Source organism: Euprymna scolopes, chromosome 4 (assembly GCF_053919585.1).
Source record: "Euprymna scolopes isolate OS-2025 chromosome 4, ASM5391958v1, whole genome shotgun sequence".
Taxonomy (NCBI): domain Eukaryota; kingdom Metazoa; phylum Mollusca; class Cephalopoda; order Sepiida; family Sepiolidae; genus Euprymna; species Euprymna scolopes.
Window position 1 is genome coordinate 177,710,823 of NC_136485.1, and position 27,633 is coordinate 177,738,455.

The 27,633-nt window shown below is 35.4% G+C and overlaps 1 protein-coding gene across 4 annotated transcripts in view; it reads right to left on the minus strand.

Moving 5' to 3' along the window:
- Positions 1–27,633, minus strand: part of LOC145270368 (D(1B) dopamine receptor-like) — a 1,085,834-nt gene that overhangs the window by 358,767 nt on the left and 699,434 nt on the right. For 3 of the 4 annotated variants that reach the window (XM_080126021.1, XM_080126039.1, XM_080126025.1), the window contains one exon: positions 15,021–15,114. Coding sequence is in view for 3 of the 4 variants with exons in the window: in XM_080126039.1 (XP_079982165.1) it covers positions 15,099–15,114 (16 nt within the window). In the remaining variant the exon portion in view is untranslated. Of the gene's footprint in view, positions 1–13,891; positions 14,030–15,020; positions 15,115–27,633 lie in introns of those variants that run through there. The other variant, XM_080126031.1, reaches the window with a different exon arrangement.

The window sequence follows — 27,633 nt, forward strand, 5'->3', positions numbered from 1 at the left end:
ACCGTATGAGGCCAAGTGAAACAAACGACCACCATGCTTTTTAGCCTCGAGTATCCAAGAAAAAAAAAACCAAAGCTAAGTAAAAATTCCTAACTGTTCGCATATAATTTAAAGCTAATATTCTTTCCATTTTCAGGCATATTGTAACCGATAACTTTTCTTCACTTAAATAGACTATTTCGCCGCTTACAATGCCATGTCACTTAATTAATAAGTCAATGCTATAGTAAAGACAAACTCGGTAAAAAAAGAAATTATGCTAAGTTATTTAGAGGACATGAAAACCTTATTTAAATATCATTTCCACCGTGTTATAAATCCAGACTTATTGCATGTTCAATTATTGCATATATTAAAAAAAAAACCTATAAATAATTAGATTTATTGAATTAAACCTAAAACTCTATGATTCTCAATTTATTGATGGTTTTCCTTCACGACGGTTAAAACTTATTTCAACGAATCCTTACGCACCGTAAGTTATTATTTAAATTCTTTCCTAAAGCTGTACTTTTCAACTGCACATTTCCTTTTCAGTTTTTTCCGCTTTTCACCTTGTACGTTTTATATGCCATTACTTTTACGTTATATCTATTAATATTTTATTTCCATCATATTTGTTTGAAACGCGTATTCAATTGTTAACATTAATACCCCTAAAAACGATACACATGTAAAGAAATATGTCGCGCCGCCAACTGGAACACTTTTCACTAAGTGACCCCCCTCCCTCTAAATCAGCCCACACCGTCTCCCTAATTAGATAGCATCTTGGTACCACAAGTGCCATTTGACCGTATGAGGCCAAGTGAAACAAACGACCACCATGCTTTTTAGCCTCGAGTATCCAAGAAAAAAAAAACCAAAGCTAAGTAAAAATTCCTAACTGTTCGCATATAATTTAAAGCTAATATTCTTTCCATTTTCAGGCATATTGTAACCGATAACTTTTCTTCACTTAAATAGACTATTTCGCCGCTTACAATGCCATGTCACTTAATTAATAAGTCAATGCTATAGTAAAGACAAACTCGGTAAAAAAAGAAATTATGCTAAGTTATTTAGAGGACATGAAAACCTTATTTAAATATCATTTCCACCGTGTTATAAATCCAGACTTATTGCATGTTCAATTATTGCATATATTAAAAAAAAAACCTATAAATAATTAGATTTATTGAATTAAACCTAAAACTCTATGATTCTCAATTTATTGATGGTTTTCCTTCACGACGGTTAAAACTTATTTCAACGAATCCTTACGCACCGTAAGTTATTATTTAAATTCTTTCCTAAAGCTGTACTTTTCAACTGCACATTTCCTTTTCAGTTTTTTCCGCTTTTCACCTTGTACGTTTTATATGCCATTACTTTTACGTTATATCTATTAATATTTTATTTCCATCATATTTGTTTGAAACGCGTATTCAATTGTTAACATTAATACCCCTAAAAACGATACACATGTAAAGAAATATGTCGCGCCGCCAACTGGAACACTTTTCACTAAGTGACCCCCCTCCCTCTAAATCAGCCCACACCGTCTCCCTAATTAGATAGCATCTTGGTACCACAAGTGCCATTTGACCGTATGAGGCCAAGTGAAACAAACGACCACCATGCTTTTTAGCCTCGAGTATCCAAGAAAAAAAAAACCAAAGCTAAGTAAAAATTCCTAACTGTTCGCATATAATTTAAAGCTAATATTCTTTCCATTTTCAGGCATATTGTAACCGATAACTTTTCTTCACTTAAATAGACTATTTCGCCGCTTACAATGCCATGTCACTTAATTAATAAGTCAATGCTATAGTAAAGACAAACTCGGTAAAAAAAGAAATTATGCTAAGTTATTTAGAGGACATGAAAACCTTATTTAAATATCATTTCCACCGTGTTATAAATCCAGACTTATTGCATGTTCAATTATTGCATATATTAAAAAAAAAACCTATAAATAATTAGATTTATTGAATTAAACCTAAAACTCTATGATTCTCAATTTATTGATGGTTTTCCTTCACGACGGTTAAAACTTATTTCAACGAATCCTTACGCACCGTAAGTTATTATTTAAATTCTTTCCTAAAGCTGTACTTTTCAACTGCACATTTCCTTTTCAGTTTTTTCCGCTTTTCACCTTGTACGTTTTATATGCCATTACTTTTACGTTATATCTATTAATATTTTATTTCCATCATATTTGTTTGAAACGCGTATTCAATTGTTAACATTAATACCCCTAAAAACGATACACATGTAAAGAAATATGTCGCGCCGCCAACTGGAACACTTTTCACTAAGTGACCCCCCTCCCTCTAAATCAGCCCACACCGTCTCCCTAATTAGATAGCATCTTGGTACCACAAGTGCCATTTGACCGTATGAGGCCAAGTGAAACAAACGACCACCATGCTTTTTAGCCTCGAGTATCCAAGAAAAAAAAAACCAAAGCTAAGTAAAAATTCCTAACTGTTCGCATATAATTTAAAGCTAATATTCTTTCCATTTTCAGGCATATTGTAACCGATAACTTTTCTTCACTTAAATAGACTATTTCGCCGCTTACAATGCCATGTCACTTAATTAATAAGTCAATGCTATAGTAAAGACAAACTCGGTAAAAAAAATTATGCTAAGTTATTTAGAGGACATGAAAACTTTATTTAAGTACGATACTTAATATAATCAGCCATCGAAAAAAAAAATTTAAAAAAATTTTTTTTTTTTTTTTTTTTTTTTTTTTAAAGAAAAAAAAAATAAAAAGTTATAAACATCAGTGACCCCCCCCTTGCTTGTACACGTCCATTTCCTTTCCGGATCCCTGCTCCGAACTTATGCTCGTGATCCATCATCTCATCTGAAGATGAGGGGCTCTTATGCCTTACACAACAATTTATCAGTCTATACTATTGTCTATAAACTGATATCATCAACAATTAGATAAGCTGTTTTTAAATTTCCCCTCTTGACAAAATTGCAAACCGGAATGCAAACGGATTTTCCTTTGCGTTAGAGGATTGAACTGAAGCAGTATACTTAATATGTACAATACGTGCGTACTAAACTAAACCACCTTTGTTACCTATATACAATCGCCTATACTGAATCCTCATCGGCTCAAAGCTCTCTGTATCCCCAGACTCTTAATTTCTCAAATCTTATATCACCAAGACATCCTTCTTAATTGATACAAGAATCCTCCTGAGCAGTTCAACATCCAGTGATCATATATCCAATCCTCATGAAACTGCTTATATCACCCTGAATATTACCTTAAATCTTTATTCTATCCCTAAGCAAAGTAGAACACCTCATAACACTCTAGTCAACTACTTTTAAAATTAGAAAAACCCAGTTTCAATATTAGAAGTACATCGTCCCTCACCTTGACTACGGACTTTTGCAATAAGTCATGAAACTATTGTACCTAAAATTTCTCTCCAAACTACAAAATACTGCTGCTTGTATACTAAGCAAGTACCTCCTATAGATACTTTACCTCCAAGATGACTGCCTTGTCTGTTTTGCATGACAAACCTTATTATTTTTTACTTAAATTTTTTCTCCTGATCACTAACAAATCAAATCTGCTCTACTTCCTAAGTTGACACTAAACAAATCCGTCTCGCGTAACTTAGATGGGTCCTTGCTCTCCGCCCTTGACCTTAACAAACTCGCAAATCGATACCCATTAACACCTAAAATTTCCTAGGCATGCTCCCGATTATAACTCCCAACCCATAACCAAGCTTCTAAGTAAATACTTACTAGCCTTAGTCCAATATAATGAACAGTAACCGTTAATATCTCTTTATTAAGAGATAGTATTGCAATAATTATTACACAAACTAAACCGGTACTCATTGAAATAAAAACTTCCGGATATTAAGAGAAAGGCGAAGTCATTCTCCTTAGTTGTAGTCTAAAAGCAACTTACTCAAATTGTCTAAAATTCCATGCATTCGTATACAATACTACTTATCCATCCATCTATACTTTTACTATACTTACAGAATATGCAATAACCTATATCTATCAGGTATAACTGTACTCCATATCAAATGTTCTCTTGTCTCTATACTGAACATATCTAATCTTTCAGTCTTACTAAATGTCCGGTTTGGGCACCAAATCAGAATTTCTAATAGAAAGTAGATCATACTCTAGCACTTTATCCTAATTCCTAAACCTACTAAACCATATCTAACCATACATTCCTAAACCTACTAAACCATATCTAACCATACATTGCTAAACTTACAAAACTATATCTAACCATACATCAACTCGACTCTCTCGATCCAATACTGTAGCAAATTTAACTGCTTCCACTGCATGAATTTTTACGTATGCCCTCTCTCAGTATAAATGAAAATGGACAGCATAATAATGCCCTTTTTAAACCACACTTGAGGAGTGAAAATCTTCTGTAGAAGCTAACCTAAATGCCCGATTTTCCAGGAGATATTAACCTAAATAACCAATAAATATTAACTACCCATGCGGGGTCGCAGAAATACCTGGATTAGGACCCAGGCGCGGGGCGAACCCCCTCGGAGCTGATGGACCCGTAGGTCTTCCCAGGCCATCCGTCTAGGAGAAGGAAAACTCTGAAACTAAACCTAGGGGAGGGAGGTCTCTTCAGTCCTGGACGACAACCTTCCTAGAGCTGGTGACTCAAACAAATCACCGGTTGGCAAACCTAAACTGCTTAAGGAGGAGATAGACTCTGTCTATCGCTCGGCTTTCATACTCCTTCTTTGCCTATTGGCCAGGCGTAGAGGTACTATCACAGGGACTCGCTTGAATCACCCAGTGGTTGACCTTGTTTCCTGACTAGGGTAATGAACGCCGCTTTTCCCCACTCCTGCCACATCCCATCCCCCTAAACTGGACACAGTGGGGTGCTTCAGTGCCATATATGTCAGTGCAGTTGGACTGGGCTGGCTTTGCCTAATGGATTGAGGGTACCGGATTGACAGTTCCTGGCTGCTGTTTCCGACTGATAGTACAGGAGCCCTAACTCTTCGGTAGCGCTTAGAGCGGCTGCTCCATCAACAGTTGTAAAATATCGGGATGTTTGTAGTGCCATGTCGCGCATGGAAAGGGACCCTGCACTCATCCCCGGTGGGCTTTCCTGAGGCCACAATCCTGTGGGTGAGGACAGCTGATGGTCTACTTGTATTGCATGTCTGGTATTCTGCACAACTACTTGTCCAGCATCCCCTCACTCATCCACCCTAACTGAAACTTTTAAATAAAATAAAATGAAATGACAGCTCAAGCAAAAGTTACGTTTAAACCAGGACCAAACTCAAAGAAAACCAACCTGCCTCCTCCCTTGAGGCTTGCATTTACTAATATCCGCGGGCTTAGAACTAACTTAGATGATGTTGAGTCATTTCTCCTTGTAAACACCCCGGATATCTTAGCATTTAGTGAAACTAACCTTCACTCCTCCATACCCTCTAACCACTTTAACATGCCTGGTTATCTCCCACTCTACCGTAAGGACTCGGACAGACATATGCATGGACTTGGAGTCTATATTCGAAACACCCTCCCCCTAACTAGAGAAATAAAACTAGAATCAGAGGGCCAGGCCTTTATGTGCTTCAGACTAAATATGCAACACAATATTAGCTACTTATATTTTCTCTACCTCTCTCCCTCAAACCAAGACTGTACCCTAATAAACAAAGTCTCAGACAGCATAGATATAGCACTCTCCCTCGATACTAGCGCACAAATACATGTATTTGGTGACTTCAATGTCCACCACAGTAACTGGCTAGGATTCTCAAATCACACAGACGTAGCTGGTAGCACCACATATAGCTTCTCTATATCTCATTCCCTATCTCAGATGGTTACATTTCCGACACGTTTCCCAGACCAGCACGATCAACATGCCTCACTTCTAGATCTCTTTCTGACAACAGTTCCCAATGACTGTACAACAAATGCCCATAGCCCACTCGGGAATGCTGATCACGCTGTGATAATGGTAGAAATCAGCCTAAATTCTCGCCCTAAAACTGAAGACCCACTACTCAAAACAACGAGGTATTACAAAAAGGCTGATTGGGAAGCCATCAGGGAGCTCATCAGAGATGCCCCATGGCAAAATATCTTTACTCTTCCAGCGGAACAGTGTGCAAATGAGACAACTGAATGGTTCAAAACTGCTATTGAAGCACATGTTCCCGCACGGAAATACTATAGCAAGCCCCACTCCCCCCAATGGTTTACTTCTGCTTGTGCAGCTGCCATTTGTCAAAGGCAGCATGCGTTCCGCAGATTCAACCGACATAAGTCCAGCTCAAATAAACAGAAGTTTATAGAAGCTAGAAATAATTGTAAGAGAGTGATAGACACAGCTAAGTCAGATTACTCTGAAACCACCAGAAAGCGCATCGAAGCACAGAAATTAGGAACCCGGGATTTTTGGAAAATCTACAACAGCGTAGTTAATAATGGACAGTCAATTATTCCCCCACTAACAAACAATCATGAGGTTGCTTGCACGGCAACTGACAAGGCTAATCTGCTTGCCAGTCGGTTTGCCTCAAACTCCACACTGAACTCGGTACACCACTCACTCCCTGATTTTCCTCTGCGAACAGACGCCACACTTGACGACTTGAAAATCACCCCTTCTCAGGTACATGCTATTATAAAAAACCTAGACACCTCTAAAGCATGTGGACCAGATCTCATCCCGGCTGTGCTATTAAAAAAATGCTCTGCCGAGGTTGCTCCAGTTCTGTCCAAACTTTACAATAAATGCCTTAACGAATCTTGTTTTCCCGACTGCTGGAAAACCGCCTCTGTGGTACCAGTCTTCAAGAATTCTGGTGAAAGAACTGACCCACTAAATTATCGCCCCATTAGCCTCCTCCCGCTTTTCGCCAAAATATTTGAGTCCTTAGTTAATAAAGCCCTAGTCCAGCACCTAACAGCTGCTAAACTCTTGACTGACAAACAATATGGATTCAGGCAAGCCCGTTCAACAGCAGATTTCTTAACTGTAGTTTCTGAACGTATATACCGTTCATTGGATAAAACAGGGGAGGGTAGAGCGGTGGCCCTTGATATATCTAAGGCTTTTGACAGGGTATGGCACGATGGTCTTCTAAGGAAAATGAGATCATATGGAATCACTGGAAGAATTCATAACGTAATTAAATCCTTCTTAAGTAATAGAAAAATCAAAGTTGTCCTCGACGGACGTACATCCAAACAATATGACATAAATGCGGGAGTGCCTCAGGGGTCTATCCTTGGACCTCTATTGTTCCTGATATTCATAAACGACCTCCCTGATAATATTGTTTCGGAGATGGGTATATTTGCCGATGACACCACTCTCTATAACAGATATGAGGGGAAAACAAATGAACACATATCCAAGAAAATGGCAGAAACACTAGAGGATGACCTCCAATCCGTAGTGGAATGGGGACAAAAATGGTTGGTCTCATTCAATGCTGCTAAGACTAAGCTTGTTTCCTTCAATAACTACAAGAAACCTTCTCTACCACCAATAGCAATGGCCAAGAACACATTGCCTGAAAGTACTTCTTTTAAACTCCTCGGCCTAACGTTTACAGGGAATATGAACTGGAATAGATACATTGAGAGCATTGCCAAGGCTGCTGCAAGGAAGGTTGGCTCCCTCTACCGTGCTAGAAAACTACTTACGCCTGCCAGTATCCTATACCTCTATAAGGCAACCATTCGCCCATGTATGGAGTACTGTTGTCACATCTGGGCTGGTGCATCTGCTGCTTGTCTCTCGCTCCTGGACAGGGTTCAAAAAAGAGTCGCAAACCTGATAGGTCCTGAACTGTCATCTAGGCTTCAACCTCTGTCCCATCGACGAGATGTTGCATCCCTCTGCCTGTTCTACAAATACTTTAATGGTGAATGCTCTGACGAACTGCAAACACTTGTACCTCCCCGACGTAACTACCCCCGACAAACCCGACAAGCTACTAAGTCTCATCCCTTTACAGTGGAGATCCCTAGGTGCAAGAAAGCCTTTTACTCCAATAGTTTCTTCCCCAGAACTGCGGGTCTTTGGAACTCCCTTCCGGGATTCTGCTTTCCCAACTGCAATGATATGCAGAAGTTCAAGTGTAATGTTAACAAACATCTTTCTACTCTTCTCCCTTCATAATGACCCCGCTAATTAATTCCCTAATAGTAGCCCCCTGCTTCAAAGTGGCACTGTGCCTTGTTTGGGGTGAAAATTGAATAAAAAAAAAAAAAAAAAAAAAAAAAAAACATATACAGCCTCTTTGAAGTCTTGATAATCGCTCAAACTTTTAACATTAAATATTTGAACCCTAAACATTTTGCTACAGTGAGCATTAAAAAAAAGTTTCAGAATTATTGGCATTTTAACACGCATTGCTAACTCATTTGCTTGCGTACATGAAACTAACAAAATGTAATCAAACGCATATTTTCTTTCCTTGCTCGGACGGAACACTCTCAAAATGTAAACACAGCATTGGTTTGAGAAAATAAATATGCACAAAATACCGACATGCGACAACCCCCAACCCCCAAACAGCCCTAAAATTACGGGTTCCAATATTTATCAATTTTATCAAGATATTAATGCTGCATTAGTTGGGGTTTTTTTTTTGCATGTTTTTTTTTTTCTGTTGAAGATTAAATTTAATTTTATATTCTTTACAAATCATCTAGCTGTGACTTATCATGTCGACACTTTCTTTTTAGAACTGATTTAATACTTGCAAATAAGTTATAACACAAAAATATTCTGCAGGTAGGTTTCAACGTACATTTTATTGGCTCCGGTAACATGTATTTGTGATATATTTGTTTTCTTAACACTGTTATTTTCTGTCGATGTTTTTTTATCAATTAGAAAAGGTGCTAGAGTTACTTTTCGAAAAAACTGCATGCAGTATACCAAGAAGAAATGAACGATATCATTGGTCGAAGGCAGTTATCCACCTCCGTTTTCGCTCAAGCTAAACAGTTCATAAATGCTTTCTTTATTATCAGCCGAAACCAACACCAATCACCAGTAACCAACAGTACTGACAATCACAGCCAGTGTCTGCCACTACCTGCCACTGGAAAAAATGGCTGACAGTGGAAGTAAGATTATTACATTTGGGCCACGGCCGCCAGTGTTCGCTATTTTCCAGGGACGGCAGTGGCCACCAGCAACAACCATAGTTTTAATTTGTTTTTAAAGGGGGTCCTTTAACTATTCTGTTTATGATCTGTCATGCTTCCACCGGGCAACGCCGGTAAACGGGTGCTGCTAATTATAAATAAAAAGAATAAAAATAATTAAGATTATACAAAAATTATGATTGTGGACTGATTTTTTCCTTTGGTCATTGAAATCTTCCTTACCTGTATACGTTATATAACTTCTTCCTTACCTGTATATGTAGACTGAAGACGAAAATATATTTTTATTGTGTGTATCATTTGTAACAGTTTCAAATATATTATAAAGAATATACTATAGGGTTTCCAAATGAAATACCCCTATTTTTTATTCAGCTCGAATGTATTAGAGTGGATTGCAAACTTGATTGTTGTCATTACTGAAATGCATCCATAACCTGAAAGGTTTCTGTCTCTGATGCATATATTTACAGTATGAATAAGCAAACCCTGCATTGGAAGCAGATATTTATCCATTCAGAAAAATAATGGAATCGATCAACATTCACAGCGGCCTGTTGGACGTTTACGTCGATACTGCAGTTTTTCTGAGCATAGTCAGGAGATAGGTTTGTCGATCTCGGAATGGTGACAAAGATGTCCTTGCCAAATTTCACTCTAGGCGACCATGCGCACCCACCACTTCATCGCTAGCAAAAGTGCATTTTTAATGGCAATGACTACCTAGAAAAAAAATTATGGAGCAAAAAAGTCGGTCGTTTTTATGGTACAGCTCACGCTTTCGGAGCTCTTCAACTTTTCTAAGAAAAATAATACAAATTAAAAGTAAAATTGTCGCCCACAAAAAGAGGACATGATTCCATTTCCATTTGAGGAAATCTGGTTTTCTTTCTTTTTTTTTTGCATACCATCTACTAGTTGGCCAGTTGTGTATTAATCCTCAGAGTGATAGGAGCCTTCTATCATGTATGAAAATGATAAGTCTTGGTCGTGAACGTCTAAAACGCTTTGCCAATCATATTTCTGTCGCCATTATAAAATCGACTCGTTCATCTCCTAACTGTGCTAACATCAACTATATATGTTCAACAGACGCTGGTAAATGTTATACAGTTTCATCTACTCTTCTGCTGTTTACCTTCTCTTCTTTACTTCTATCTTGTTTTTATATCTTTATATGGCTACTCTCTCTCTCTTCCTCTCTATCTCAGCTTCACGCTCCCTAATCCAGCCAACTCCATTCTGTTTCCTCCACAATTTTTTCACATTCTAACCACTCTCTAACCTATAATAAAAAGAATAAGTCTTTATTATTATTATTATTATTATTATTATTATTATTATAATAATAATAATAATAAGAAGAAGAAGAAGAAGAAGAAGAAGCTGCGCCCCTGCCTCTTTCTTGTGTGTGTGTGTCCCTATAAACCGGCATCACAACAACTAAGTGAGGAGGGTCAAGGAAGATGGAGAGACCGAGAGAAAAAAAGGAGCACCAGTCAAACCTCGACTGGCAGGTGCAAACAGGACTGGGACCTTGGGAAGGCTTATTGTCACCCAAATTCTAGTGAAGACTAATGGTCGCTACCAACGAGAAATCAATATTTAGAGACTGTTACGATAACGCAAATTTATCTGCAGAAATTATCGAATGTGGCGGAGAGTAACACATTTGAGAAGCAAACTCATTTTCATATTACATTAAAGAAAATATATTTTAATGATTGTCTCAATGTTATTAATTGCTAATAATAATAGCATTGTTTTGATTGTTTCATTTTGAAATGTTATTTAAAATTGATTTAATATGTTTATAATTTCATTGATATTTAAGTTATTTTTTTCCAATTATCATCAACTGTCGCAAGTTTTTGAAAACATAAATAAGTTTATTTAAGCTGTGAAAAGTATTTCTTTCTTGCGCTATGAACTTTATTTCCAGTTTAATTTTCATAGACGAAGATGGATACTTCCATAACTCGAACACATGATCCACTTTCATGAAAATCGTAAGAACTTAGGATATTTAGTGCATCTTAAATAGTATGTGACTAAACTTTCAGCCCACTCACATTCTAATCTGGCAAAGTCGTGCATAGATAGCAGGTTTTATATAAAAACATTGAACAAGCAAAAGAATATATTGAAATAAAAATCTAAATATTTTTTTTCCAATTTCGATCAATATTAATTACAAAACAATTTGCAATAAAACATTTTGATTGAAGATATTAAGTAATCAACTCTCACGCATCGTATTTGTATTCGAACTAGATTGCGCGGGAAAAACAACCCCTGGGACTGTCAAGCTCTTAAAAGCCCCCAAATCCAAAGTTCGGGATGTAGTAAAGCGCTACAAAGAACTTGGGACAACAGATGATCAATCCAGATGTGGACGACCTCGAACTGTTCGTACATCATCCCAAATGAAGGTCATTAGGGGAAAAATAATGAGGAACCTCAAGAGAAGCATGAGAAAAATGGCTAAGAGTTTTAAACTTGACGAAAAAAGCGTTAGAACTATTGTTAAAGAAGATCTCAATTTGTCCTCGTTGAAGATGACAACAACTCACGACAGAAACAAAAGAAGTTGGAATGAGCCAAGATTCTCTTGAATTGAATAAAGAATAACACGGACGCTGGTGAAATCATCTTTTCTTATGAGAAAATATTCACTGTCGAGGCCAAAATCAACTCTCAGAACGACAGAATTTTGGCAAAGAGCACGGATAGCATTCCCTATTCCGTGAAATCTGTTTTCCGTCGCCAAAAACCTTCCTCAGCAATGGTTTGGGCTGCCATCTCTGAGAGTTGGAGATCGCCTCTCACTTTTGCTAAAGTAAGCGCAAACATTTTACGCAAACTCGTACATCGATGATATTTTGACTCCTGCAAATGTCGAAATGAGGAAGCATTTCAAGGATAGGCCATTCACATTTCAACCGGACAGTGCGCCATCTCATACTGCAAAAAAATGCAGGATTGGTGTGAGAGTCACTTTTCTACTTTTTGGAGGAAGAAAGTGTGGCCATCTTCATCACCAGACTTAAACTCTCTAGACTTTTGAGTCTCGTCCATTTTAGAGAAGAAGACCTGCCCTTCAGCTTATGATAATATGGAAGCTCAGAAGAAGTCCCTTAAATCAGAATGGACCAAAGTTCCCCAAGAAACCCTCCATGCAGCAGTAAAGAGCTTCAGGGGAAGACTTGAACGAATAATTACAGCCAAGGGCGGCCATGTTGAAAATAATTCAGTAGAAATGTTAAATGGGTTACTACGATATTGTGTGATGATTTTTGTTTGCTTTCATCTTTTATTAATTGTTAAATTAACATTTTAACAGATCGGGGACTTTCATCGCACACTTTATATATATATATATATATATATATATATATATATATATATAATTATTTTTTACTATAATAATTAAATACCTACAATATATATATATATATATATATATATATATATATATATATATATATATAAACTGCGCCAATCGCTTTATTGCAAATTAGTAATATATTAATATTTCGCCAAATATATGTCACAAAAAATAAAAATTGTATAATTAAATGACTGTTTCAAGGTTAGTTATTTTCCAAAATTTCATTCAAATTCATGCGATACTCACAAAGTTATGACATTTTATTTTTATCAAGTAATTTCCACTGTTCATCGCTTTATTGCAGGTATTTTACAATGTGGTATTAGGGCAAAAATACAATATCTAATCATAAAAAACTTTACTTTTTATTATAATTTTCTGTTAAAGAATGATAAACAAAAGCACATTCTCGGCGCTAAGCCTCAAAGTAATAAATTATTTATCACAATATCCACCATTTTTAAAAAATAACTTTAAATAAAGTTTTGTACACCGAATAAGTCAAATGTTCGATCTGAAAAGGAGTTTTGGTTCTGGCGATATCAATTATTTTCCTCCACAGGGCATCCTTTGAAGTAAATTGCTCTCCTCCCTCATAAACATCTCTTTCCAATATTGATCAGAGATATTTAATGGGATCGAGATCCGGAGAACACGGTGGCCATCTAATGAGGGTTTCTCCAAAGAAGCCCATAGATTCAAGGAATGTTGAAGTCGCCCTAGCAGAATAGAATGGTGCATTGTCGTGCATAAAAATCATCTGAAAGCGACGTGACAATGGTAGGTCATCTAGTTATGGTGACAAATGTTTATCCAAAAAGGCTGTGTAAGCATTGCTAGTAAGTTTTACACCATCTGGAACTCGTAATGGTCAAAGTAACTTATCCCCAATGATTCCCACCCAAAAGATGATGCCTCCACCTCTTGTTGGCGATGACCTCTGTAAGAGGTTGGAGTTCCGTTCGAGTTCCAAACTTTGGCCCATCCATGCGAACCATCAAGAGTAGCAAGGGTCTCATGTGTAAATAGGAGACGTTGGAAATCCATTTTCATGTAATTCTGTGCCCAAGAATTTCGTTTTTCCCTATATTGTTGGCTCAATGGAGGCCTTGGAATAGTTGTGATGTTCCTTGCCATCTCATTCAACACATTATATCGGGCCTGTCTTGATCTTGGAGCTATTCCAGCTCTTGCAAAAATGGAAGCACTGGTGCTGTTTGGGTTTCGGTAGACTTCCCTACCAATTTTCCGAATATCACGACCTGAAACGTTTCTCCTGGTGCCCTTATCCTTTCTGGATTTGGTGTTGGGGTTGTTCACGAATGAAGCCAAAGTTCTTGGATTCCTTTCCAGCCCCATAGCTAAATCTTTTATGAACAATCCTTCTGTGAGTTCAGCAACAATCCTTTCCTTTTCAATAACCGTTAATCGCCTCTTTTTGGCATTTTAAAAGACCTGCAATAAAGCGATGGACAGTATAAATTACTTGATAATGAATAAAATCTTATAACTTCATGAATATCGCATGAATTTGAATAACATTTTTGGAAATAATTAACCTTGAAACAGTTATTTGATGATACAATTTTCATTTTTTTGTGACGTATATTTAGTGAAATATTGGTATTTTACTAATCTGCAATAAAGCAATTGGCGCAGTTTATATATATATATATATATATATATATATATATATATTCCAGATTAAAACACTCAAAAGTAAAAACCATTGAATTTCAACGAGGTTATTGATAGTGCTCAATTAGAAAAGAACAATGTATTGTTCAATTTATCTAAACAAATTTATTAAGTGTAACTATAATGAATTTACTGTTTTCGCTTTAAAAGACATGATAACGCGACTCGAATAAAACGAGAAGTCTATTTTAGCCTGACTATAACTTTCAAGACTGAAACCGGAAATTTATTGCTGCGTCTTAGGGTAATTTGTAGACCTAAATCGAATAAAATTATCTATCTCTATATTTTTTCATTATATATATATATATATATATATATATTTGTGTTTGTATGTGTGCGTGTTTGTGTGCATGAGTGTAACATTTTAAAATGACCTACATAAATGAAAATATGCTCAGTACTCATAAGACATTATCGGAATCATATTTAATAAGGAAAATAATTAATCAACAAAAGTATAAAATCAAATATTACAAACGACACAGTCACTCCGCTTCAATCCATGACACACGAGGAAGGCAGGTTTCAAGACGTCATTTTCGTCTCTACCTCGAGCTTTGTAATTCAACATTTGCCCAATCTCGTTTTACCTTTTTTCATCCATTGATCGTTTGTCTCTTTGTAGCTAAAGCGGATATCATGCGAAATAACCCCGTCACTTTGCTACACTTCAGCTTTGATAACTAGTGAATCAATCTGTGAAATGTATGACAATGAAATCAGAACAAAAAATTAAAATACTTACGTTTTCCAAATAAGTATTTTATGATCACTGTGTTGACATATTATAGACTAAAACACAGGGTGAACTCCTGAAAGGTTCTCAAAATGAAATGTTTCTGAAAATAGAAAAAAATAAAAGTTGTCATTACAATTTAAGTAAGAAAGTTATTGCAGTTTTTTTTAATTTCAAATTCATATGAACATATATCGACTCAAACCACAATTTATTGATCTAAATAGGCAACATAAGAATCAATACAGTTTCGCCAACACAAAACAAATGTATTTATATTAGTAACGTAAAAATCTTGCGTTCTGGTGGGGATAAAGTCTCTGAAGATGTTTGTGATATTGCCTAAGTTTTTGAAGTATTTCTCTCGCAGAATTTGTCGAGATGCTTGACAAATTGTAGTCTGTAGGTGAGAAGTCTGAAGAGTATGCCGGAGGAGACAGAGTTTCGTAGCCCAATTCGTTCAACTTCTAAAGGGTCGGTTTAGCAACGTGCAGTCGAGCATTGTTATATAGTAGAATTGAACCTTTTCTGTTAACTAATGCTTTATGTTTTCGAAGTTCCTGATGTATTTCATCCATTTGTTGACAGTACTACTCCGCTGTAATGATTTCGCCTGCATTCCAAAAATTGTAATGGATGAGACGGGTCGAAAACCCCTAAACAGTCAGAATGACCTTCTTTTAGTAGAACTCTGGCTTTGGGAAGTGTCGAGAGCTTCGTCGGCGTCTAACCACTGAGCTGAGAATCGTGGGTTGTCGCAAAGAACCCACTTTTCATCGCTGGTCGAAAAACGGGTCGTTCCTGATACGTAAAATATGGAAAGATGACACTTCATAACGGATTTTCTTTTGTTTGTCATTTAATTTGTGAGGCACTCATTTATCAAGCTTTTTGTCTTTCTAACCTCTCTTAAGTTGTTGGAAATCGTCGTATACGTTAGTCTAATTCAAAAGCAAGTTGTCGAACAGTTGTTGTGGATTGGCTTCGACTAAGGCTCTTAATCGATCGTTGTCAACATCTGATGGCCAACAATTGCGCTCATCATCTTTATGATTCTCGTTGCCGCCACGAAATTCTTAAAACCACCATTGTGCTCTACATTCAGTAGTGGTTCCTGGGCGAAACTCTTCGTTGATATTTCGAGTTGTTTCAGCTAAAGTTGAATTGAAATTAGAAAATTGTGCGAATTTGCTTTTTTTATCTTGTATTCAATGGCTTTAACAGAAGATATAATTGTTTTAAAACGATTGTAATTTAAACGATCAGACAGAGCAGAAAACGCTCCTTAAAATGATATATAAAGTAAAGCTATTATGACGAAAACTTATTTGAAAATAAATTATTTGAAATCAAAATTAAAAATTCTGCAAGAACCTTCTTCTCAACGTAATATTTACGGAATATTTAACTGATAATCAGATTTTTTTTATAAATAAATTCTTAATAATATTTAGCCTAACAAAATTATTATTTCAGAAATAGTATTATTACGAAGGTCGTTTCAAAAGTAAAGCTTATTTTTAACTCAAAAACAAAAATGTTGAAAAGTTATGAAAATAGGAGTGGTAACATTAAAGCAAGCGATATTTTATGCTCCAGAAATGCTTTGCCGGACGTCTCTTACAGGGATTGCTTTCTTTGATTTTCACACCGTCAATATCTACAACAGAATTTAATGGTGGTCATGTGGTGGTCGACACGAAATGACGACCTATTATTATTATTATTATTATTATTATTATTATTATTATAATCGTTGTTGTTGTTGTTATTATTGTTGTTATTATTATTATTATTATTATTGTTGTTGTTATTATTATAATTATTGTTGTTGGTATTGTTTTTATTATTATTGTTGTTGTTATTGTTGTTATTATTATTATTGTTGTTGGTATTGTTTTATTATTATTGTTGTTGTTATTGTTGTTATTATTGTTATTACTGCTGTTGTTATTGTTATCATTATTGTTGTTATTATTATTATTATTATTATTTTTGTTGTTATTGTTGTTATTATTGTTACTATTATTATTGTTGTTGTTTTTATTATTATTATTATTATTATTATTATTATTATTATTATTATTATTATTATTATTATTATTATTATTATTATTATTATTATTATTCGTTTTTAATACCAAACGAGGTAAGTTTTAGCATCAGTTACATATTAAGTTGGAATTAAATTTAAAAACAATAAAAATAAAAACGAGAACATTTTTGTAAAAAGCCAGAAAAATGAATGATTTATCAATCGAAGTGAAAAATCGAACCAGCATAGTCACGTGATACTTCAGAAATAAAGAAATAAAGAAGCTGTTTTCAAAAAGGAAAAATAAACACAAAACGAAGACCGAACATCAGAGACGTCAGTTCAGTGAATCGAATCTTGTCAATTGATTTGATCCCTGCCCAAAATGTTCGCCTTCCGACTGAGCTGTTTATTCATGCAAAACTAAACCGATAGTTCGATAGGAGAAAGAATGAATGAACATGATGTAAACAAATATAAATACGTATATAAAAGTAGGAAAACCTGACGTTGCCAGGGATTGAACGAGGAACTAAATATATCCCCTCCCCCAGTCCAACCGGGGAGTGATGAAACCACTAGGAGAACATAGCTGCTATTGTGGAGACCACCTAACAGATAACAATGAACTCTTCCATTTAATATAAAGACACGAAGAATATGCGTCTCGACAACGTGCACTTGGCAGTCGGACAAACGTATAACCACATTTTTTAGTTGTATTTTGTTTTCTGTTGGATGTTTTGTTTCCGCTAAATACGAAGTTGTTGTTTTCTTCCGAACTCTGATTGGATCACAACGATAACAATAAATATCTGCGTATCCAGAGTTGAAAGGAAAACAAATACTTCATCATCAAAATAAATTACATGGTGGAACGATGAAAAGAAAAATAACACTACAGTTCATTTTAAAACTTTTATGGACAAAAATCAATTCAGGTAACTTGATTATGTAGTAGAGCTGACGTCTATTCAACGTAGCCGCCTTCAGCCTCAAACAGCGCATCGATACGGGTCCGGAACTGGGAGAATGTCTTTTCACAAGCGCCGGCGGGAGTTCGGCGAATACTTGGCGGATGGTGGCGATCAGGCTTGTTTTAGTGTTGAGGGAGGCCATGTTGGTGATATTCTCGATGTGTGATCGAACATAATAGTCCAGCAGGTTCAGGTCGGTGGAGGAAGGAGCCAGTGAGTGAAGGATACAAAGTCGTAGCACTCCTGAAGCCAAGCCTGGGTATCTTTTTAGCTTGTAGCTTTTTAGATTGCACCAGGGGATTACCACAGAAACCAATTGATCTAGGCACACTTTGGTGTTAACTTTTGAGCTGACTTCGAAGATGTGAGGTGGCATGATGCGGCCCTCACTTGACACCCTACAAAAGACCATAACTGTGGTCGGAAACTTTGTTTTCATCACTCTGAACACGTCCCTGTTATTTGTGGCAATACAACCATGCATTTTGAGAGTGCTGGCCATAGTCCTCTTGTCATAATTTGGATTTGTAGAGAGTATGATTTGTACAGCAGCGCATTTCTGATCTCGCTCGTTAAATATTTTGTCACTTTCAGACATGATAAAAGGTTTCTATCGCTTTTGGAATTTGTACACAACTGGCCAACTGGCAGATAGTCTGCAACAAAAAGGAAAACGTTTTCATTAAACGGAAATACCCCCCAAAAAAGATATATGTTCGATTGTCACGGTTACCAAAAAGTTAATGCATTACATAACTGAGGGGAACGTGAAAGAAGTTTTATATTTTTATCGTCAGAAGTCAATCTGTCTTCAACTGCTGGGTGTTATGATAATGTAGTACATACGAACGGAGTAGATGTCACCAGTGAGATATACTAAAAACAATATTCCAGATTGTCTCAGTGTTCCCCAGGAATCTGCGATTTTGTTTCTACATACTTATTTTTAGTCCAGCTCCACTTCCAGGGCTTCGGAGCTCGTATGAATACACGTCTGCACGGTTAGCCGACAACTCGTAGACTCCTTAACTCTTATATTTGACATATCAGTCCCAGTATATCATCCGCAAAAGGACACGTTTCACTTGTGAGTTCCGGTTACGTAAGATATCCAAAAACATGTCTCATTAACACGTGACTTATGGTCAGGTAGGCCAACTTCTCAAGGTTTAACTATAATATATTTTGTTTATATTTAGTTACGCTAATTTTCTAAACATTTTAGCTAAAACTTATTTCTTATTTTTACATTCCAGTGACCAGTTTTTTCTCCAAACAATTCTTAGTATCATTTATTTTTAGCAAGACTCCTGGCTGTTGTCTGGTCTAAAATCCAACATTATGCTATCTTTTCTAGGGCGAATATTTTAACATTCTACTCTGTATATAATCGAAGGAATAAATACTTTGACAGATAATTTGCGTCTAGGTAAACTGGACAAAGGAAAATCTCAGAAACAAGGAACAAACAGGTATGTAGTTACTAGTCATACACAGTGTAATCGAATGCAGTCAAAGGAAAGTTAGAGGAAGAGGATACTGTTTAATATTGAAGGCTGCATAGGCAATACGTTGAAAGTACTCGAGAAATGCATAATATAACGTAAAGAAAGGCTGATTACTGTCGCCGTAAACACTGAAATGTGAAGAATTTGTAGAACAGTAAAAAGTTAAAAACGAAAAATAAAATTTATGAGAAAATCAAATAAATTGGACCTTCCAAAAGAAATGCCTCCTATTTTTTATTCCACCTGAATTGATCAGCAAGGATTGGAAATTATAGTCATAATGACTGAACTTATGCATTCCTGACCTGAAAGTTTCGTCCTACTTTTGTTGGTATTTACGGTGTGAGATTCTGAGAACGCAATCCCTGATATGGCCGTGCATCAGAAGCAAAACTGCGTCATGAAATTCTTAGAATAAGTGTTTTGAGAATTGTGGTGACTGTGTAGAATAATAAATACTGGATAATAAAAAGGTCGTTGGTTTTAATAATACCTCTCCCGTTTTTTTAGCTCCTGAACTTCTTGAGTTTTACGATTGGACGACCCTTGTAAACTTATGTAAAATGTTTTATGGTTTGCAATTATGTAAAATATTTTGTTGCTTGTAATTATGTAAAGTATTTTGTTGTTTGCAATTATGTAAAATATTTTGTTGTTTGCAATTATGTAAAATATTTTGTTGTTTGCAATTATGTAAAATATAAATGAATGTAACAAATGGAACAAATGTAACAAGGGTTATAAAAGTATAAATGAATGTAACAAATGGAACAAATGTAAAAAGGGTTATAAAAGTATAAATGAATGTAACAAATGGAATAAATGTAACAAGTGTTATAAAAGTATAAATGAATGTAACAAATGGGATAAATGTAACAAGGGTTATACAAGTATAAACGAATGTAACAAATGGAATAAATGTAACAAGGGTTATAAAAGTATAAATGAATGTAACAAATGGGATAAATGTAACAAGGGTTATACAAGTATAAACGAATGTAACAAATGGAATAAATGTAACAAGGGTTATACAAGTATAAACGAATGTAACAAATGGAATAAATGTAACAAGGATTATACAAGTATAAACGAATGTAACAAATGGAATAAATGTAACAAGGGTTATAAAGTATAAATGAATGTAACAAATGGGATAAATGTAACAAGGGTTATACAAGTATAAACGAATGTAACAAATGGAATAAATGTAACACGGGTTATACAAGTATAAACGAATGTAACAAATGGGATAAATGTAACAAGGGTTATAAAAGTATAAATGAATGTAACAAATGGGATAAATGTAACACGGGTTATACAAGTATAAACGAATGTAACAAATGGAATAAATGTAACAAGGGTTATAAAAGTATAAATGAATGTAACAAATGGGATAAATGTAACAAGGGTTATAAAAGTATAAACGAATGTAACAAATGGAATAAATGTAACAAGGGTTATACAAGTATAAACGAATGTAACAAATGGAATACGTACGTAGTGACGAGTCATGCTGATATGAAAAAGATGTAAAGACTGGACAGAAAAGAGAATTTATGAGGCGAAAGATGAAAATGTGATGCAGCGTTTGCTCGTCTGTGGGTGAGATGAAAGGAAGCGCCACTGAGGTGTGAAGATGGCACGTTCATTGCAGCCATCTGATCACGTAACGCTGAGTTGATGAGGAAAGGGTGATCAGAAAAAAGAGGCAAATGGTAAAGGAAAATAAAAGAGAAATGAAAACAAAATAATACTGCTGAAAGGACGTAAATATAGAGAGCAAATCTAATATGCACCTTGAACAAAAATGAGCAGCTTTTGGAGGATATATATATATATATATATATATATATATATATATATATATATATATATGTGTGTGTGTGTGTGTGTGTGTGTGTGTGTGTGTAATCCCTATAGATCATGTTAGAACCGGGTCACCAAACAATAGTAAATAAGTCAAGCATCACAACGCTTGCTGAAATCATCTATCAATGTGAAACAATGTGTGAACTTCATTGTAAAGACGATACTCTTGCTTGCAAGTCCAAACATTGAAACTTACAAGCACAACGCATCCGTTAATAACCTTTTTCTAGAACAAAGAAATATCATGATAGAATCGTACCATGTCACCCGGTCCGAAAACCTAAGTTTTCCTAACAAAATTAATCTAGAGAATTATGACAAGAGACGAATTATATTCTTTTTTATTCTCATCTTTTAGATAAGGATTGATATTATTTGGATTATTTGGACTACTGTTCTCGTCGTAAGTGTTATTTCGACACTTTTTCAGTCGTTTTATCAAGTGTAACTTGTCGAATTTCGAACAGAAACCCTTATTTAATCCACGGAGGTAGCATTTTCTAACTCCATCAGTTTTTAATATTCAATCCTCCATGCGAGTCACAAATAAAAAAGACAATCGCGATTTACTTAGCTATTATACCTGGTCATGGCAGAAGAAACGAGAGCATGCTACTCGAATGGATTAAATAAAGGACTATGTTTGAAATTCCGTGCAGATTTCTGACTTCGACACAAAGATCCCCGAGTTCGACAAGGTAGTCGGCGCTTCCATTGATGAAAATGTTGTAAAAATTCAAGTTAAGAACAGTTGTCTGGTTTACATAGCTTTTTTTTAGGTTATGAAAAATCTATTTTAAAAAGTGTATACAGTAAAAGTGTAACAGTAATTGCTGTTTTGAAAACAGCAGAAAAATTGTTATGTGTTTAAACATATCTCAGGAGTATTTCTTCGTGATTAATTATTAGAATTTGAACTCGACATCATGTGAAAAAGTATTGTTTCAGTACCAAAGATATAGCTTGTTACATAATATGAGGCGGTATTCAATTGTAGACATTTACAATGTATTTCTGGCCGGTCTATTATCGGAAGTCTTGTTCTGACCACACTTCGGAAATTGTTCCGTGTATATTTACGCACCTCAATTTCACTTTCCTATTCAAATGGTTACCTATTATAATGGCAAAGACTTAATAAAAATAAAAATAAAACAATATACAACGAGATGGGCTTAAAGATTCCTAATTAACGAGTACGAATATGGATTTGGAAAACGAAAATGCGGTGAATCTATCTCGCTTTTCTAACATGTACTTCATCTCATGACGTCATATGCTGCAACTCTGAAAATTCTAGTCTATTAACTATTCATGGGACTTATCGCATGTTAACAAGCTTTTATGATTATTGCACACCGCCTATCATATTGCTGCATGATATTAATGAAGCCAATAACTCACCTCTTAATTAAACAGACAAACATGTTGACGAACATGTTGACGAACATGTTGACAAACATGTTGACGAACATGTTGACGAAAATGTTGACGAACATGTTGACAAACATGTTGACGAACATGTTGACGAAAATGTTGAGAAACATGTCGAAAATTACGTTAAGCATTTATTGATTCTTGTAACAATTTCTCTCTTTTTTTTGTTGGTGACATGAAAATAATTGCAGTAGAATCATATAATTTACTAACATACGACGTTAAAGTCACCAAGAAAATCGTAATTATATTTTCTTAAAGTAGTTACATGCAGTTACGAAAGTGTTCAATAAGTTTTTTGTTACTCACATTTACTCCTTACAAGGCATATCGCCACTTGGTTGGTTGGTTGTTTTTGTTTTACGGCATATCAACCTTTTTCAGGTTATTTAATGCTGAATCTAGTTATTTTAAGGAACGATTTTTAATGGAATATATCTTTTTTTACGTCAGATTCTATTTAACCCATAGTTGGGACCCTAATAGGTACTACCACTCCGGGTCAGAGTGGACCTGGGAGAAATGGCAATTAAAGGGTGGCTCCACACTCCCCAAGGCCCGCAAGGTGGGGCCTCACCATCGGATATAGTTTTAGGTCATATCCAGGACCATCGCCATTTGAACGTAAGAGACTATTTAGGACCATGCCTAGAAAAAAATAATAAAATGTGGATTTACGTTATATCTAAACTGCCGCATATCAGTACAGTCAAGGAAAGCAGGTAGCAAGAATTGAATTTCAAAGTCTGACTGGTCGGGGGAAAAAACTGAATACACCTTTTCGGCATTTAGAGATCTCAACAGTGAAGGGGTGTGATTTTGTTGCTAAGCGGGTTTGTTCGAGCTATGTACATCGGGTGGGCATAAAAGCAATCAGTTCATCAGAGCTTATCCCATTAAAATACTTGTAAAACAGACACAAAAATACAACATTGCGGCGATGGGACATGGATTGAAGCTTAGTTGATAGAGTGGAACCTATTAGCTTGAAGACTTTTTTGGACCTTATCCAAGAGGGAAAGACTAGTGGTAGATACACCAGCCCAGATGTGCCAACAATAATCTACACATGGGCAAATGGTAGCTGTGTAGAGGTACAGGATACTCTCGGATGTGAGTAGTTTTCTAGCATGATAGAGGTAACTTACCTTTCTTGCAACAACCTTTGCAATGTCCTCGATGTATTTGCTCCAGTTAATATTGCATGTGAATGTTAAGCCTAGGGGGTTGGAGGAAGAATTCTTAAGTAGAGTGTTATTTGTCATGGATGTCCACGGTTGGAGCGGCTTTACGTAATTGTTAAAAACGATCAGCTTAGTCTTACTAGCATTCGATGTTAAGTGTGAATAAGCTTTCATCTTCTAAAATGGCAGATGCTTCAGCAATCGAAAAATAGGGGCGACCAGGTCTCGGAGTTGTTTCCGAAAATTTCCGGTCGTGTTTGAACTCGCGATAGCAGCGTTTTTCAAGGTCATATGATAGGGCATCATTATCATGCGATTCTTTTCTTCAAAGGTCTTCTGTGGTGATTTTTTTTTTTTTTGAAATACAAAATGCCGATCAATGCGCGGTACTAAATAGGTTCTATTTCACGCCTGGCTGTAACTCTGAAGCCAGATTTAATTCAGCGTGTCACATACCCAACCAAGGAATACATCCATGCACGTGTAAAGTTTCAGTTAGATCAGACAACAGTGAAAGAGACGCAAAAACAAGTCTGGTTCAAGGACAAGAATATATATTAAAAATAAGAAATGGAAAACGACGGCATTAGGTGATTGGGTAAGGGAACTACGTAAGAATAAAAAAAAATTGACTCAAAATGGTCAATAGTAGATAAAACTAGAAAATATAAACCTAGTAAATCAAAAAGATGTAATCTATGCTTACTTGAGTCATACCACATAGTGAATTCTAAAGAAAAAAATTAAACGAAACTATCTATATAGAAATAAATTCCTGTTTTCACGACTAAAACCTGGTTAAAATGACATGCATATAAAAAATAATTAAGGAATATGTTTTAAGTAAATATGAGGATGCAATAAATAAAGCAGTATGTCGTATGAATATTATAATTAAACTAAGATTAATAATAAATAAAAATCATATAGATTAATTAATACAGACATGTTTTCAATGTTAATATTTTATTTGAATAAAAAATATGATTCAATTTATAATAAAAATTAGATTAATAAATAAAAAATATATAATAATAAACTTCATCTGTCTGTTTAAACGTATGTATGTACGTACGTATGTATGTATGTATGCCTAAAACTTTCGACAAAGGCGACGGACTTTCACAAGATCGGAATCGTTTTAAAGCAGAACCATTCGGCCGACAAATATCGAAAAATTGGCTAAAAATATTAATTCCTTCACTCTCAACTGGGCACTTTTCTATAGGGAGGGATCACTTTTTTCGTCGTTATTTTCGACAGTCATCTGCTCTTTTCGATGACTAGCCTTATTTAAACCTTCGTCACTTCCTGTTTGGCTATGGACGCAACGGCAAAGACGTCACTTTTTTACGTTGTTTTCCTCCTTCGCGGTAAGGGTCCGAGCCTGCCTGTCTGTCTACTACCACTTTTTTTTTGCTCAACACATACCTCTAAACACCCGGACAACGCCGAATACACAGGCTAGTATATAATAAAATAACAATAAAACTAAACAAATATAAACTCATAAATATAATATAAAATCGATTAATATAAACTAGATTTGATAAAGGGAAACAACGAATTTAAATTTTAAAGTTCTGTTATCGACCTTTAACTGTATTTATACACATTATTATGACATATTACAAAAGGGAATTTTATGTTAAAATTACGATTAACTAACAATAATTACATGAGTATGGCGAATTATAATTTATGTATAATAAATTTTATTAAAATAGTAATAAAACTAAATTGTATATTGATATAAAATTCACACAAAATCAACAAGGTGTATTACCGGAAGTAGAATATATAAATTTTGTAATTAGTTTCGTATAAAATTAAATAAATATATAGACATATTTTACATATATTACAATTATTAATATTATTCAAGTATATATATATATATATATATATATATATATATATATATATATATAAAATATATTTGTAGTCATCGACATACAGTCCTGTTTCGTTGTATCACAACTCATCAGTGCCACTAGACTAGCACCTATCCCACGCCGAGGATCGAACCTAGAACCGTTGTGATGACAGTCGGCAGTTCTACCATTGACCACGGAAGCGGTGCCCGCAACTAATCTGTCCGAATATCTATTTAAATAAACATCCGTCCGCCACTTGTAAAGTGCTCAAACGTTTGTTTGCAAACAAACCGCGAGCTTCGCATTTTTCAGCCAAATTAAGTAGCGAGTGAGATTATTTACGACAGTGCTCAACCCAAAGAGGGGGGCTTTATAAAATATATTTGTAGTCATCGACATACAGTCCTGTTTCGTTGTATCACAACTCATCAGTGCCGCTAGACTAATTCGAATATATGTGTCTATATGTTGTTTTTTTCAGAATTTAAAATTTAACCACCAAACTATATATATATATATATATATATATATATATATATATATATATGTGTGTGTGTGTGTGTGTGTGTTTGGTGGTTAAATTTTAAATTCTGAAAAAACGACATATAGACACATATATTCGAATTAAGAATTTATTGTTTGACAAAAGGAATATATAGAAGGGGTTATGCTAATTTCCTTAATCCATGGATTTTCAATAATGCCTCATATCATCAGAGGAAATAAAACGCGGTTAGCAAAATGTTCAGCTGTGAATGGACGCTTATTTTGCTTTTCAACACAATCATTGAAAATAGTTTTTTGAGTGGTTGTGGATAATTATATGGAAAAATTATACGAAAAGAGAAGTTGATACAACCTGAGCAGTCCATTATCGGAAGGAGTACAATGTCCCTCGGGGTTAAAAATCCAGGTGGGCAGAAAATAGGTCCAGGGGAGAAAGTAATATTCCTATATAGCAAAAGCGTATTGCTCCTTATTGATTTTTCGACAGGTATGCGGGGCAGCCGTATTCGTGGGTGCGTTGAGTTTGTGTTGGTTGTATGTAGTCCAAAAGCTTTCTCGGTGTTGACAAATTGTATCCGATATTGGGTGGATATGCCATTCCATTGTAATTATCCCCGTGAGTAATAGAATTTGTGCATTGAATTATGTATGCAATGGATCTCGAAATCAATAGTATGGGTATCAAAATAGCATAATAATCCGGGAGATGATATTCAAAACGGTGCATTGGATGATTAGCTTCTGGTGTGAGTCCCAGTAGAAAGATAGTTCGCTTTCTTGCTGATAGTGGGTAAGGTAAGCCTTTTAGATGAGGGAAAGAGGAGAGTGGGGTAAAGTAGAGAGGGTAAAGAGAGAGGGGGAGGGTTAAAATTGGGCGAGCATACAGGTGCTTAATGGATATTTTTTTCGGGGCGGGAGGATTTGTATTTTAGTATTCTTTAAAAGGGTTGACCTCTTGATTTTAAGTCCAAATGGGAATGGATATTCTTGTGATTTTCAATGGGAGTGTGCGTAATATGGGGTGGGCGTGCTGTTTTAGCTGTGCGGATGGGTTAGTGGGTGAGGTGGAGATAGAGACGTGTTATGGTCTGAAATTTTGGAATGCTTGGAAGGTAACTTATTTAAGTGAGTTTAAGGGTGGGTTCTTTTAATTTTGAGTATATATTTAAAGGTAACTCGATTAACTAAGATACAGTTAATTCATTACGCTTGTTGTCGTAGTGTGATC